Source organism: Equus przewalskii, chromosome 11 (assembly GCF_037783145.1).
Source record: "Equus przewalskii isolate Varuska chromosome 11, EquPr2, whole genome shotgun sequence".
NCBI classification, from domain to species: domain Eukaryota; kingdom Metazoa; phylum Chordata; class Mammalia; order Perissodactyla; family Equidae; genus Equus; species Equus przewalskii.
In genome coordinates, this window is record NC_091841.1 from 28,680,361 (window position 1) to 28,693,822 (window position 13,462).

Consider the following 13,462-nt stretch of genomic DNA (forward strand, 5'->3'; position numbering starts at 1 on the left):
TTCGTTAGGCAATTCAGGCATTAAACACCTTTGGTTTTCTTTTCTCTGCTTCCTGGCTTTTGCCCCTCCCTGCTCACAAGGATTTCTGTAGGACAGCGCAGAGGCACAAAAAGGCAGAGAAGTTGAGTTAACGGTGCTGTATTTGCAGCTCTGGTGAAAGACGGGGCACGGAAAAGGAAATCAAGTGACTAAAATTGGATTTGGGGATTATCGGTGGCAGCGAGCCAACCAGTTTCTAGAAACAGTCATGGCTCGACTAACAAACGAGAGGGATACCTTCTGAGAAATGCCTCATCAGGTGATGTCGTTGTGCGAACATCCTAGTGTGCACTTACACACCTAGATGGTAGAGCCTACGACACACCTGGGCCGTATGGTGCTACTCTTACAGGACCACCTTCATATATGTGGTCTGTCATTGACCGGAATGTCGTCCCTGGGCACATCACTGTACTGCACGCAGCCTGGTCAGCCAGTTACAAGAAAACTAGCAGAAAAAGACACATTTTAAAGGTCTAAATAGAAAGACGCAGGCTAAATGGTAAATGGTTATCTCATGGGAACAGGGTGGCAACAAAAATCAAGGGAGTCTTTGTTTTCCTGTTAAGTCTGAATGCACAGACATACACGTTTTGTAATTTACATTTACGGTTAAAAATTTTTAAGCTTAAAAAAAGGGGGAAAAAAATCTTCCCACCTTACTCTTGGTTATTCCTGGAGCCACACCTCCTAACTTTGGCTACTAATACACCTACATGTCTGGACAGCGTTGGTGGGGAACGAGCAAAGGTCGTCCCTGTACCACTGACAAATGACTCCTGCAGAGGGAAAAAATAATCAAATCGTGGACTCATGGAACTCCACGCAAAAGTTATAAGCGATTTTCTTTTAAAGCCACAGCACCCCGCCTTCATTCAAGGCCTTAAAGCGCAAAGGGACTCTCTAGATAGATTTTAAGCTTCTGGACGCAACTTATTTTGGGACTGATCGGTACTGTTCTCCTTGGAAGAGACCCGTTTTCCCATGACACCGATACTGTCTCAACAGCCCGCCTGCTGGAAGGTCTTGGGCGGCCGCGGGGCCCGTTTCGCGGGATCTGGCTTGGATTTCACAAGGGTTCGGGAGAGGTGGCTTTTCCCCCGGCCCGGTTCCCCGCCCCGGCCCGCAGGCCCCGCCCCCGGCCCGGGCCCGCAGCCCCCGCCAGCGTCACCTGACCCGCCAGCGGCTGGCGGCGCGCGCCCGCCCGCCCGCCCCGGAGCGCCGCCACCGACCTGATGACACTGATGTGAAACTGGTCCTCGCGAAGGCCCCGCCAGGCGCCGGGCAGGAACTCCTTGCACCACAGATAGGCCCTGCGCCGCGTGCGGGGCTCGGGCTGCTCGTCGGCCGGGGGCGGCGGGGGCGGGGGCGGCGGCGGCGGCGGCAGGGGCAGCGGCAGCGGCGGCGGCGGCGGGGGCAGCGCGAGCGGGGGCTGCCGGCCGCCCCGCTGCTTGGGCTCGGGGTCACTGGCGGCGTCGCGCGGCTGCCCCACGCCGGTCGCCGGGGCCGCGTTGCCCCCGCCGCCGCCGCCGCCGCCGCCGCAGCTCAGCAGCAGCCCGAGCGGCGCGGGCTCGGCCTCGCCCCCGTTGCAGAACTTGGTCTTCATGCCGGGCAGACGGCCGAGCAGGCGCGGGGGGCCGCAGCGCGAGAGGGCGAGGCTCAGGGTCCGGCCGGGCGCCCCCCTCCCGGAGGCCGGGCGCGCAGGCCGCTCGTCGGCTCGCGGACGGGCCGGCCGGGGGCGGCGGCGGCGGGCGGGCGCGGGGCGGCGGCGGCGGCGACGGCTGCACGGAGCCGAGGGCGGCGGGTGTGTGGCGGCTGCGGTGGCGGCGGCGCTCGGCTGGTCCTGCTGGCCGCGGCGCTCGCTCCTATACCGCCGCCGCACGCGGAGCGCCGCCCGCGTCTCAGCCCGCCCTCGCGCCCGCCGCTGATTGGCTGCCGCCCGCCGGCCCGACGCATCACAACCGCCGCCGCCCTCGCCACGCCGCCTCCCCATTGGCTGCGGCACGCCCCCGCCCCGGGCGCCGCGGCCGCGGGGGGCGGGGCGTCAAGCCGGTGCCGGGGGCCGCGGGGGTGGAGAGGAGCACGCGAGGCGCGGGGGCGTCCGGAGAGCGGGCGGGGGCAGGTCCCAGCGTCTCGGGGGGCCCGGGACTGGGCTCTGGGGGCCCAAGCTTTCCTGGACGCCCCAGGCCATCAGCGGCGGGGGCGTGGCGGGGGACAGGCAGGAAGCCGGGCCTGGAGGCTGGCTTCTTTGCCGCGTGACCTTGGGGAGAGGCGCCTCCGGCCGCAGCTCCGCGGGTGTGTTTTTATAACGTTTCCCAGCGTCGGCTCAGCTCCCTGCGAGGCGCGCCACGCCCCGTCCAGCCGGAGCCGAAGGAATGACTGCCCCCGGGTCAGACACCGGGGCCCGCAAGGAGGAAGAGGCGGTTGGTTTCAATACCGCGCAGCCGGCCCAGCCCATGAGGCCTCGAGCGGCCTCAGTTTCCCTGTCCGTGGTGCTGAGGACGCCGGGGCCTGGATGCACGGGGCGGGCGGGGCGGCATCCCGGTCGCTGCCCGGGACACTGGCCAAAGGTGAGTGCCACGGGGCTGCCCGCTTTGCAGACGCCGCCCCGCCCGTCCACGCTGGAGGCCGCCGCGTGACTGTGACCAACGCACCTTTGCCCGCAGAGGGGGCCGGGGCCCCTGCTCCCGTTGGCCACACAGCCCCGAGTCCCTCACTCCTCTTTGACCCCACGCCCCAGTCCTTCCTGGAAGTAAATGGGGCACAATAAATAGAAAAATTCCGGATTCTGTTTTCCCGGACAGGAGTCGGGACATGAGGCTTCCCTGGTAGGTTAGGAAATTCAGCGAGCGCCTGGCGCACAGGAAATGGCTTCTGTGCGGGGATTTCACAGTCTGCCAGAAGCAAAAAATCTCTTTTTAAAGAGTGTGTACTTGGCTGAACTTGCTCCGAGAAAAATGGTCTTACTGAACAAAAGGATTGTAACGAAAGGGGGCTTTCGACGAGACAGCCGTGGAGGTGGGCCTGCATGTTGAACTGGAGGGGGCTGGCAGCAGCCCCGGTGTTTAGGAGGGAGGCCAGGCGAGAGTCCCATTGGATGTTTGAAAAGCTGAGAAATCAAGGTCTCCAGTCAGACCACATAGATAAAATAGCCAAGGACTTCGTCTAAAAATACCAGCCCGCAGGGAGAGGGGTGCCCCCCCATGGCCTGCCCAGGTGACAGGCTCTTTCTCCCACTGTCTCCTGGCACCAGCCTGATAATCTCAGAGGAATGACAGGAACCTGGCCAGGAGGAAGGGACACTAGAGGGGGTGAGCCTGTATCATTCAAAATATCTTTTTGTGGCATCTGTTGGTTTGGGCTCTGAGAACCCACAGGCGCCTGCCTGGGATTGCCGTTCCCTGTGGGACTAAGAAGTTGCCTCATTAAAGTTGTTGGAGAAGTTGTATCTTTTATTGCTTCCATTTAATAGATGTGGAGACTGAGTCCTCCAGAGGCTGAGTGCCTCGGCCGAGCTCCGTTGGCTAAGTGAGGGGCAAGGCAGGTGTCTTGGCTCCTTGTGTAAAGAGCACCGCATCCACAGGATACAAACTTCTCTCCCCTGCAGTCAAAGGAAAGTCCTAGATGTGGCTCTCTTTGGCCCATCCTTGGCTTGGCCAATCAGGGCCCACCCTTGGCGCTGGGGCAAAACCACCAGGGCCGAGGCTGAGGAAGCGTGGCATATAGTAATGCTAAAATAATAGGTTTTACATGAAAAAAGACTAATCCTGCCTGTAGAAGTGGGGGAGCCTCCCCAGGGCTGTTTGAGCTGGGCTTTGAGAGGTTGAGAAGGAGTCAAGTGCCTCGGCTAAGCCTCTCTGCATTGGCATAATCGAACCAACTTTCCAGAGTCATCTGTGAGGACGTATAATGAAGGCAAGGCTGGCACGCAGTCCGTGCTCAGAGAAAGCGCCAGATGTCACTATCCAAAGGGAGAGACCCAGAGGGATCCATGTGCTCATAACTCTTGAGCTAGCAGCTCCATTCCCAAGACCCTCCCAAGAAAAGAAGTCCCATCCGAACCCAAAAGCCCCATGCGTAAAACTGTCCACTGCCACATGATCTCGATTTGGAGGAAGCTGGAAATAACCTAAATGTCCGGCGCCCTGCACTGGGGCTTTCAGGCCTGTTGGGCCCACATGCTGGTGTATGAGACAGGAGTTAAATGTGACCAGGATGAGGCTCGTAGGGAGGCTTCACTTTTCACAAGTTTCATGTGCTAGCCCGAGGGCTTGGCTCCCCTGGAGAGTGAGGAACACAGCTGTGCCTGGCTCCTGCTCCACCCCACTACCACCCTCTCCCCTCACCCTTGTCTGTTTAATTGCGTATTGTCGGTCTGCCCACCAGACTGGACCCTCTGGGAGAGTGGGGACCTTGAATATCTTGTTCTCTCCGCCGGTGCCTTGATGTTTGTAAACACTCAGAAATATTTGCTGAATGGATGAGGTCCTGGCTCAGCACTTACTAACTGAATGACTTTGAGCCGAGCCTCAGTTTCCTCAACTGTAAAATGGGAATTATAATCTCAGGGCATAGGGTTGTTGGGAATGAGAGGATGCATGCAAAGTGTGCAGCAAGCAGGAGGCACCCCGTGTCGTTAGATGTAGCGCACGGCGTGGCATACCTTCTCTGGCTGCGGCTTGGCATTTGGTGAATAATGCACACACTCGGAGCGACTCAGCCTAGGAAGACAATGTCATATAAGAAAAGAATTCAAATGGGAATATACATTCTGGTCGCCAAAATGTCGACATTTGTGCACAAATGGACAAGGCTTGGAGAGAAATTTGCTATGGACAGGTACTGATGCTGGGGAGAGGGTGTTCCAATTACAGAATCTTCTCTTGAGACAAAAACATTGGCCAAAGCTCATTGATTGATGGGGAATTCTGAGAGCAGACCCAGAGGGTGGGGGTGATGGGCCTCAGGAGAGACGGGAGGGGGAGATTGGGAGGTCCCTCCACACTCTGGCCTTCCCACAAACTGGTCTGGCCTGAGGGGCTGCACCGGGAAGTCCCCAGGGCCGCTCACTGGGCAGACCAGGGGCTCCCCCAGGGCATAGAGGGGTCCACTCATGGGCCCCAGCCCTGCCGCTAACTCCAGCTGCAAGGCCTGTTCCAAGGAAGGGGTTTGTAAGTCTGCCTCCCCCAATGAAGGGACCACTTGTCAAGCACTTGGTCGGAGCAGGTCCTGTGCCCAGCCCAGCACCTGTCCCCAGCATCCTTGAACTTGCACAACCAGCGGTGAGGTGAGTGTGTTAGCGTTTAATCTCCCAGGTGAGAAGGCTGAACTTCACCAGGAGGTGAAACATTTGTCCAAAGCAAGCAGCTAGGAAGGGCAGAACCCCAGGAACTCAGCCAGGACTCCTCCCTGAATGCAAGGACGCCTCATCCTTCTGCGCCAAAAGTGCATCGTTTGGCCCAGGAAGCACAGGAAGCTTGGCGCAGTGGGGGCTCCCCAGAGGGCTGGAGATGGAAAGCCATGGCTGGGCTGTGCTCACCTCCTTCCAGGCTACACCTGGGACCAGGCGCCCCATCTTCAGTACTGAGCCTTAAAATATTGATGTGAACACAGAGAGGCCAACAGGCTGAAATCCTACATGCTCAAGATTGGGTTACAGCCGCCACCAGCAGACTGACACGGAGCTGGGCCCCTTCACAGAGGGCTGGGGTTTGGCCCCAGCCCGGGATGCTCTGTCAGCCAGCTAGAGACTGTAGCTTCCTGGAGGTCTCTGAGCCCACGTGTGGTCTTATTTGGTGGCCTCCTTCTGCCTTACACCCAGCCTTAGCGACTTGGGGCCACAGGCGGGGCCTAGGGCCCTGATGGTTTAGTGAAAGCAGGTGACTTGAACACCCGCATGTCCAGTGGATGGGACAGACCTTACCCCCAACCCCCCATTTACAGGGATCCTGAGTATTAAGCGTGAAAAGAGTAAAACCTGTCTTTGACGCTAGTGCTTCCACCCAGCATGTCAGCTTGGACAAGTCACCTACCTCTCTAAGCCAGATGGAGATCATTGTTCCTAACCTACAGGGTTGTTGGTGGAAGTCACTGAAACCAGCGGGGAGAGGGCTGGGCACAGAGTCAGGGCCCCACAAAGGGTAGCTGGGCCCTTCTACTGATTCTTAGCTGGATTCCCAGAAGCTGGCAGAGAGCAGCCATCGCGTGTTGTCAGTAAGGGTGGCCTTGCAGCAACTCATCCCAAGTGTCATTGGGAGAGCAAAGCCTGCGGGAGCTCTGGCAGTGAGGGCTGTGCGGGCCTCCCAGAGGTCTGACGGGGCCTGGGGCCTTTTCCATTCATTGAGGCTCCTGGACTCTCAAAAATGAAGAAATATCTTAACAAGAGTGTCAAAACTGAGGCATATTTGAAAGACTTGTGTTGAAAAAATTGATGCTTTTAACATACATGCAAAAGGTCTCATAAAAGACAGTTTTACTGTTCATCAGATAATAGTGGGGAGGGGTATGGTGTGAAGAACATTTTTCAAGCCTGACCACATATCTCTGTGACAATCGGATTATCCTTATTTAGAGATGACACCAAAATCTAAATCGGAGGCCCTCCTGGCCTCCTGCTGGAAGTGACCCCTAGAATTCCCGGAATGAATTCCCCGTGTTCCCATAGCCTGTGCTTTAAAGCACACCTTCCAAACTCACTTTCCAAAGTTGGTGAAAACCTGTCCTGTGGTTTTGTGCCTTGTATGTATTACTTTTGTAACACAATAAATGCATTTTCACAAGGTCCCAATTATGATGGAAGTCACACCATGAGGATGAGACTCCTGGACTAGAAGTCGGGAACCTTGGTTCAGGCACTGCACCCTCACTGGGCTCCTCTCCCCTCCGTCCGCCCTGGGTCCTGCAGGCTACACTTGTGCCAGGTGGCCTTGGGATGGTTCCTTCCGTGGAGAAGGATCAGCATGACCCAAGGACCCCTTGTGCAGATGAGCAAGCTGAGGCCACAGGCACAGGCAGGAGTCACTGGCTCTGCTTACCCAGGATGCCATGCTGCCGCTGGGCCATCCACAGTCCCCATTCTCCCAACCCAGGGTCTGGCTCCTACCTCCTGGAAGGGTCTCTCTTCCTAGGGGCACTTGCCATCCCTAGCGGTGTCTCCAACCCCTCCTTGTGACTGACAGGGAAGCAAGGCAGCTGGCAGCTGCCAACCCCACCCTGACCTGAAGAAGCCACTCAGAGGTCGGTGGGGCCCCAGTGACGACCCTCTATGTGACCTTGGCCTGTCCCACAGGGCACAGGGGGTGGAGCGGCGACAGACAGGAGGGATGAAGGAAAAGGAGGAAGCCGCCCTTGGAAGATCAGCTGGGTCCTGGGAGGCTGTGGCCCGACTCTCCTCCCCCAGCCCCGCTGCCTGGGAATCCGGCCCGACGGGATTCCTGCGCCCCCTCGCTCGCGGTGGGAGAGAAGGCGCTGGGCGGAGCGGCAGGTGCGGGGAAAACCTGGGGGACGGCCGCGCACTGGACGTGGGCGGGAGGACGTGGGCGGGGTCTGCGCGGAGGTGGGGTCCCCAGGCCCCAGACCGACCTCAGCCGCCCCGCCTCTGCGGAGCGTCCCAGCTTGACCGCTGTCAACTGCGGGGCCTCCCTGCTTTACAAGTCTCCTCGCCCCGCTCGGGACCTGGTGGGAATCACCCCCTAATACTCAGTTGGCAGCAGCTAAGGCATTCACCGTTTTCCTTCGCCAGGCTTGATGAAGCTGCCTTTGCAATTAGTGTTTATTTTTACAACGACAGCAACAAGGAACAGCCCGAGGCTGCGGCGCCTGCTGGGCCGGGGGAGGGGCGGGAGGAGGGCCCTAGGCAGAGAGCCCCTAGTAACCGGGCAAAGGTTCCCCATCCCCGGAGGCAGGACTAATCCTGGCTGCAGCCGAGGATCAGGCGATCCTCCGGAGAAGCCTCCAGACGGAGGCCGAGGATCCGCGCAGCCCTCCGGCAAAGCCCGGCGCCCCTGGGGCTCACGCCCGGAGACCCCCACCCTCTCCTGTCCTGGCCGCCCGCGTCTACTGACCCCTCAGTCCCTCTTTCTCCTTCAGTGCCTTCACGTTGTAGGTGCGTCCATGAGTGGATGGACGCATTGAAGATTCCCGAGGTGGTGGCGCCGTACGACCCGAGTTCTAATCCCAGTCCCACCCCTTATTTGCTACTTGACGCCGGACAGGCGATTCTTCTCTCTGTGCCTCGGTTCCTTGCCTGTAAAACGGGGACAATATGAGTCCCCACCTCGGATGGTTGTTAGAGGGATTAAATGAGTGAAGAGTTATGACAAGCTTAGAACGGAGCCTGGCCCCCAGCCAGAGCGTTAAAGGAAAAAAACACTGTGCTCCAGGCTTCTGTCATCCCATCTACCTGCACCTCTACCCTCTTTCTTCCACAGATGCCAGCTGCCACGCTCTGCACCTTATTAGAAATAGCCCTGCCCCCAAATTTGTTTTGGAGCTTCCCACTTTGGGTCCAGCAGCTCCCATCCTCTGAGCTTAGGGCTCTCCACTGGGACCCTCCCTGGCTACAATTTCCGACTCCCTTCCACCCTCTGTTTACCGATTTAGCAGGTCCTCCCTCCAGCTTTCATCTCCCCCCATCCCCAGTGTAGATCCCAGCCCCTCATAACCTCGCTTGCCCCTCCTGGTGGAGACCATGAGTCCTTTCACTCTGGGGCACGCTTCTCCTTCTCGGACGCACAGGAAGACCACATTCCCCAGCCCCCCACCCCCTTGCAATGGGCTAGGACCACGTGGCTCCTTACATAGGTCACTTCTCCTGGGAGAGCCCCTCTGCCCTCCCGCTTCCCCTGTCTTTCACTAGCAGCGAAGGATCCAAGGGAAGAAGCCAGGACAGTGGCAGTAGCCCCAAGGTGCCTGGGTCCCTGGATCACCACATGGAAGGCTACCTGCCCACCACGTGAATGGACTAACGTGTCCCATCAGGGCCAAGGACCTTAAATATGTGGTATGCCTTCCCCACACTCTTATTCTTTTGGGGTGACCTAGGGAGATGCAAGGTGAAGACAACAGCATCACGAGAAGGAGAGAGCCTGCATCCCAGAATTACCCCGTGGAGGAGAGATGCCTGACCAGGAATGTCTACAAGGATTTTGTGTGAGCCAGAAGCAAAGCTTTAAGTGTTCAGCTGCTGAGACTGGGGGCTATTTGTTATAGCAGCTGGCCTAGCCTAACACATCACTCCCTTCCTCTGTTGTAGTCACCCCGCAAACCCCCACGGGGGTGGGGGGAAACCAACTGGCTCCTTTTTACCTGCCCTTCTCAGCTGCCCCTGAAAGTCTGGAGGATAAGTGGTTCAACTGGTTTTCCCTTAAATTCATGACCATGAGCCAAGTGGGTCCTCACACGGTCCTACTGCCTGTCCCAGGAGGTTGCTCTTTCTTGTCTGAGCTGACCAACTTTACCATCTTAAACGTTTTTAAGTGTACTGCTCAGGAATGTTAAGTACTTCTCATTGTTGTGCAGCCAACCTCCAGCGCTCTTCTCCCCTTGCAGAGCTGAAAGTCTGTGCCCTTTAAAAGCTCCCATCCCCATGCCCCAGCCCCTGGCACCCACCATCCTACTTTCTGTCTCTGTGAATTTCTCTAGTCTAGGGACCTCGTGTAAGTGGAACCATACAATATGTGTCTTTTTTTTTATCTGGTGTATTTCACTTAGTGAAATGTCCTTGAGGTTCATCCATGTTATAGCATGTTTCAGAATTTTATTCTTTTGTGTGTGTGAGGAAGATTTGCCCTGAGCTAACATCTGTTCCACTCTTCTCTATTTTATATGTGGGTCGCCACCACAGCATGGCTTGATGAGTGGTGTGTAGGTCCATGCCTGGGATCCGAACCTGTGAACCCTGGGCCACCAAAGTGGAATGCACAAACTTAACCACTATGCCACCAGGTTGGCTCCCCTACTTTCGATTCTTTGGAGTATAGACCCCAAAGTGGAAGTGTGGATGAAATGGTAATTCTATGCTTAATTTTTTGAGAAACCACATACTGTTTTGCACAGCAGTGGCACCGTTTTACATTCCCGCAATTTCTCCACAGCCTCACCAACACTCATTGTTTTCTGCATTTTCTTTTTATAGTGGGCATCCTAATGGGTGTGAAGTGTATCTCTTTGTAGTTTTGATTTGCATTTCCCTAATGAGGAGTGAGGTTGAGCATCTTTTCATGCGCTGGTTGGCCATTTGCATATCTTGGAAAGCTTTTCATAGAAAGAAACACCAAAGCATAGCACAGTACCCTTGTCCCTTCGTTCATTACCTTCTCCCAAGTTTCCTCTTAGGTGCTGCCCGTGACTCTCCCCCCTTTTATGGATCACCTTTTTCCAGCTCACACCTCTTAGGGGCAGGAGGCTTGGGGGCAATTGGCCACGTTCTACTTTCTTCACACCTATCTTTTCTTCTCCCGGGGAGCTCGAGCCCTGTTTCCAGGACTGACCAAGCCCCTGCTGGACTCAGAAACTGCCAACTGACCAGAGCCCGCAGGGGCTGCTGGACCAGCTGGGGCACCATTCTTTCTGCCCCGGGAAGTGCTTGGTAACCACAGTGCTGTCTTCTGGAGAGGCAAGCAGGACTTTGCCCAGAGAGTACGGCCTTCCCCCAACGTATTCCTCCTCTCCTTTCTCCACCTGGTACCTGCTTCTTCCCTGAGCTCCTTCTCCTCCCACCTCACCCTGATCATCTCTCCACTGCCTCCCTTCCCCAAAGAAAGAAATTCCAGTCCTATAAAAGATAAACCTCCTATTTTATTGAAAATGGATATTTTTCTTCCTTTTTTTTTTTTTGAGGAAGATCAGCCTTGAACTAACATCCTCCTCTTTTTGCTGAGGAAGACTAGCCCTGAGCTAACATCCGTGCCCATCTTCCTCTACTTTGTACATGGGATGCCTACCACAGCATGGCTTGCCAAGCGGTGCCATGTCCTCACCCAGGATCCGAACCGGCGAACCCCGGGCCGCTGACGCAGAACGTGTGAACTTAATCGCTGCGCCACCGGGCCAGCCCCATGGATTTTTTTCTTGATCAAAAAAATTACTAGAAATTCGCTGCAGAAAATTTGGGAAACACTGAAAAGAAAAATAAAAGCTTCTACCAGGCAGAGATCACCGTGGCCACTGGGGGCTTGCTGCGTTTCCGCCCGGTTTCTCTGAGTCTGGGCTTTTAGATAATTTTGTATCCTGCTTTTTTTTCCCCTTAAAATTATGTTGTTGCATCAACAAAAGTAGATAGAGTAATGGATGGCTGGAGCGATGGGCACATGGGCGGAGATACGATAAGGCAGCTGGAGTAGAATGTTAATTGCAGCATCCAAGGTGAGCATTTATAGGATTCATTGAACAATTCTTTCAAATTCTCTGTAGATTTGAAATTTTTCCTAACAAACTGTGGAGAAAGAGTTGGATTGTGGGCATCCACACGTCACTTCTGGATATATACCGGGTACAAACAAGTGCTTATGTCCACCAACAGGCATGCGTGAATGGTGCCCAGCAGCACCCTTCATTGTAGCCCCAAATAAGAAACAACCCAGAGCCAGCCCTGATGGCCTAGTGGTTAAAGTTTGCTGTGCTCTGCTTCAGCGGCCCGGGTTCGGTTCCTGGGTGGGGAACCACACCACCTGTCTGTCAGTAGCCATGCTGTGGGAGCAGCTCGCATAGAAGAACTTACAACTATACACAACTATGTACTGGGGCTTTGAGGGGGAAAAAAAAGAAGAAAAAGGGAGGAAGATTGGCAGCAGATGTTAGCTTAGGGCAAATCTTCCTCTGCAGAAAAAAAAGAAAAGAAACAAACAACCCAAGTGCCCAATGTGAGTAGAGTGTGTAAACCAATAGTGGTGTCTTCACACAACTGAATACTGCACAGCAATGAAGAGTGTACACAACACGCTGAAGGAATCTCATGGCCCTAACGTGGGGTTTGAGAAGGCAGACAGAAGAATGCCCACTGTCTGATCCCATTTCTATGAGGTTCTAGAACAACAGAGCTACTTGACGGGATTGGAAGTCAGGATCTTGGTCTCCGCTGGGGAGGTATCGTTTGGGAGGGGCCACTTGGCAGCCTTCTGGGGACTGGAAATGTCCTATGTCTTGAGCTGGGTGGTAGTTACACAGGTGTAACTTGTCCAAAATAATCTTGGACCAAATAATCTTATCCAAAATAATTAAGTTGTGTGTTAAAACTTGTGGACTTTATGTAAATTGTACTTCAACGGACATATACCATGAGCATTTTCCCAAGCCACTTGAAATGTTCTTTGAAGATACCACCTTCACTGGCTCCATTTTCCCATCTCTGGACGCATCCCCGTTCACTCTTACTGGCCCACACGTCTTCCCCCAGAACTGATGTGACAGCCACAGCCCCACAGCCACCGGCCACGGACTGTTCAGGGTGCATCAGTTGGTTGCAGACAGGTGTCCATGCAAAATGACCAATAACCAGTCTATAGATAAGAGAGATAAGGTTTTACTTGAGGCAGGGTGAGGATTATAACCTGGGAAGGCCTTTTTCAGGAAGGAGGAAAGCGTTCTGGAGAAGTGTGGTTTTCAGTACACGTCTTATATCTTTTTAGAACAAAGAATAGGGGCCTGCCTGGTGGCGCAGTGGTTAAGTTCATACATTCTACTTTGGCGGCCTGGGGTTCACTGGTTCGGATCCTGGGTACAGACCTATGCACCGCTTGGCAAGCCACGCTGTGGCAGGTGTCCCACATAAAGTAGAGGAAGATGGAAAGATGGGCACGGATGTTAGCTCAGGGCCAGTCTTCCTCAAAAAAAAAAAAAAAAGAACATACATTAAACATACCCAGGGAGGGCCGGCCCGGTGGCGTAGTTGTTAAGTTCCCACTCTCTGCTTCAGTGGCCCAGGGTTCACAAGTTTGGATCCCGGGTGCAGACCTGTACACTGCTCATGGAGCCATGCTGTGGCAGCATCCCACATACAAAAAAATAGAGGAAGATTGGCACAGATGTTAGCTCAGTGACAATCTTCCTTAAGCAGAAAGAGGAAGATTGGCAACAGATATTATTAGCTCAGGGCCGGTCTTCCTCACCACCACCACCACCAACAACAACAACAACACACCCAAGATACATTTTCAAAGTTTCAAGGAGGAATTTAGTTGCAAATTGCAGGTCAACATGACCCTGATGTCAGGAAAGGGACTAACACGGGTGTTACCAATCGGGCGTCACCAATCGGGCGTAGGAGGGGAAGTACACATTCTTATCTCAAAGGAGTGCATACTTTAACGGTTAAAGCAGAATACAGGGTACTTTGAATAGTCCTTAAGTCAGCCTTCTCAGTTCAAGCCGAATCAGTTTGAACCCGAATAGTTACCCCATATACTCAATATGTGAAAATCTCTTG

The 13,462-nt window shown here is 55.0% G+C and overlaps 1 protein-coding gene across 3 annotated transcripts in view; it reads right to left on the reverse strand.

The window, feature by feature from the left end:
- CHKA (choline kinase alpha) overlaps positions 1-1,927 on the reverse strand; it is a 52,356-nt gene extending 50,429 nt beyond the window's left edge. The window contains exon 1 of one of the 3 annotated variants that reach the window (XM_070564336.1): positions 1,272-1,926. In XM_070564336.1, the coding sequence (XP_070420437.1) occupies positions 1,272-1,645 (374 nt within the window). In that variant the 5' untranslated portion in view covers positions 1,646-1,926. Of the gene's footprint in view, positions 1-1,271 lie in introns of all 3 variants that reach the window. The other 2 variants (XM_070564337.1, XM_070564341.1) reach the window with 2 other exon arrangements.
- Between the last annotated feature and the right edge of the window lie 11,535 nt (positions 1,928-13,462).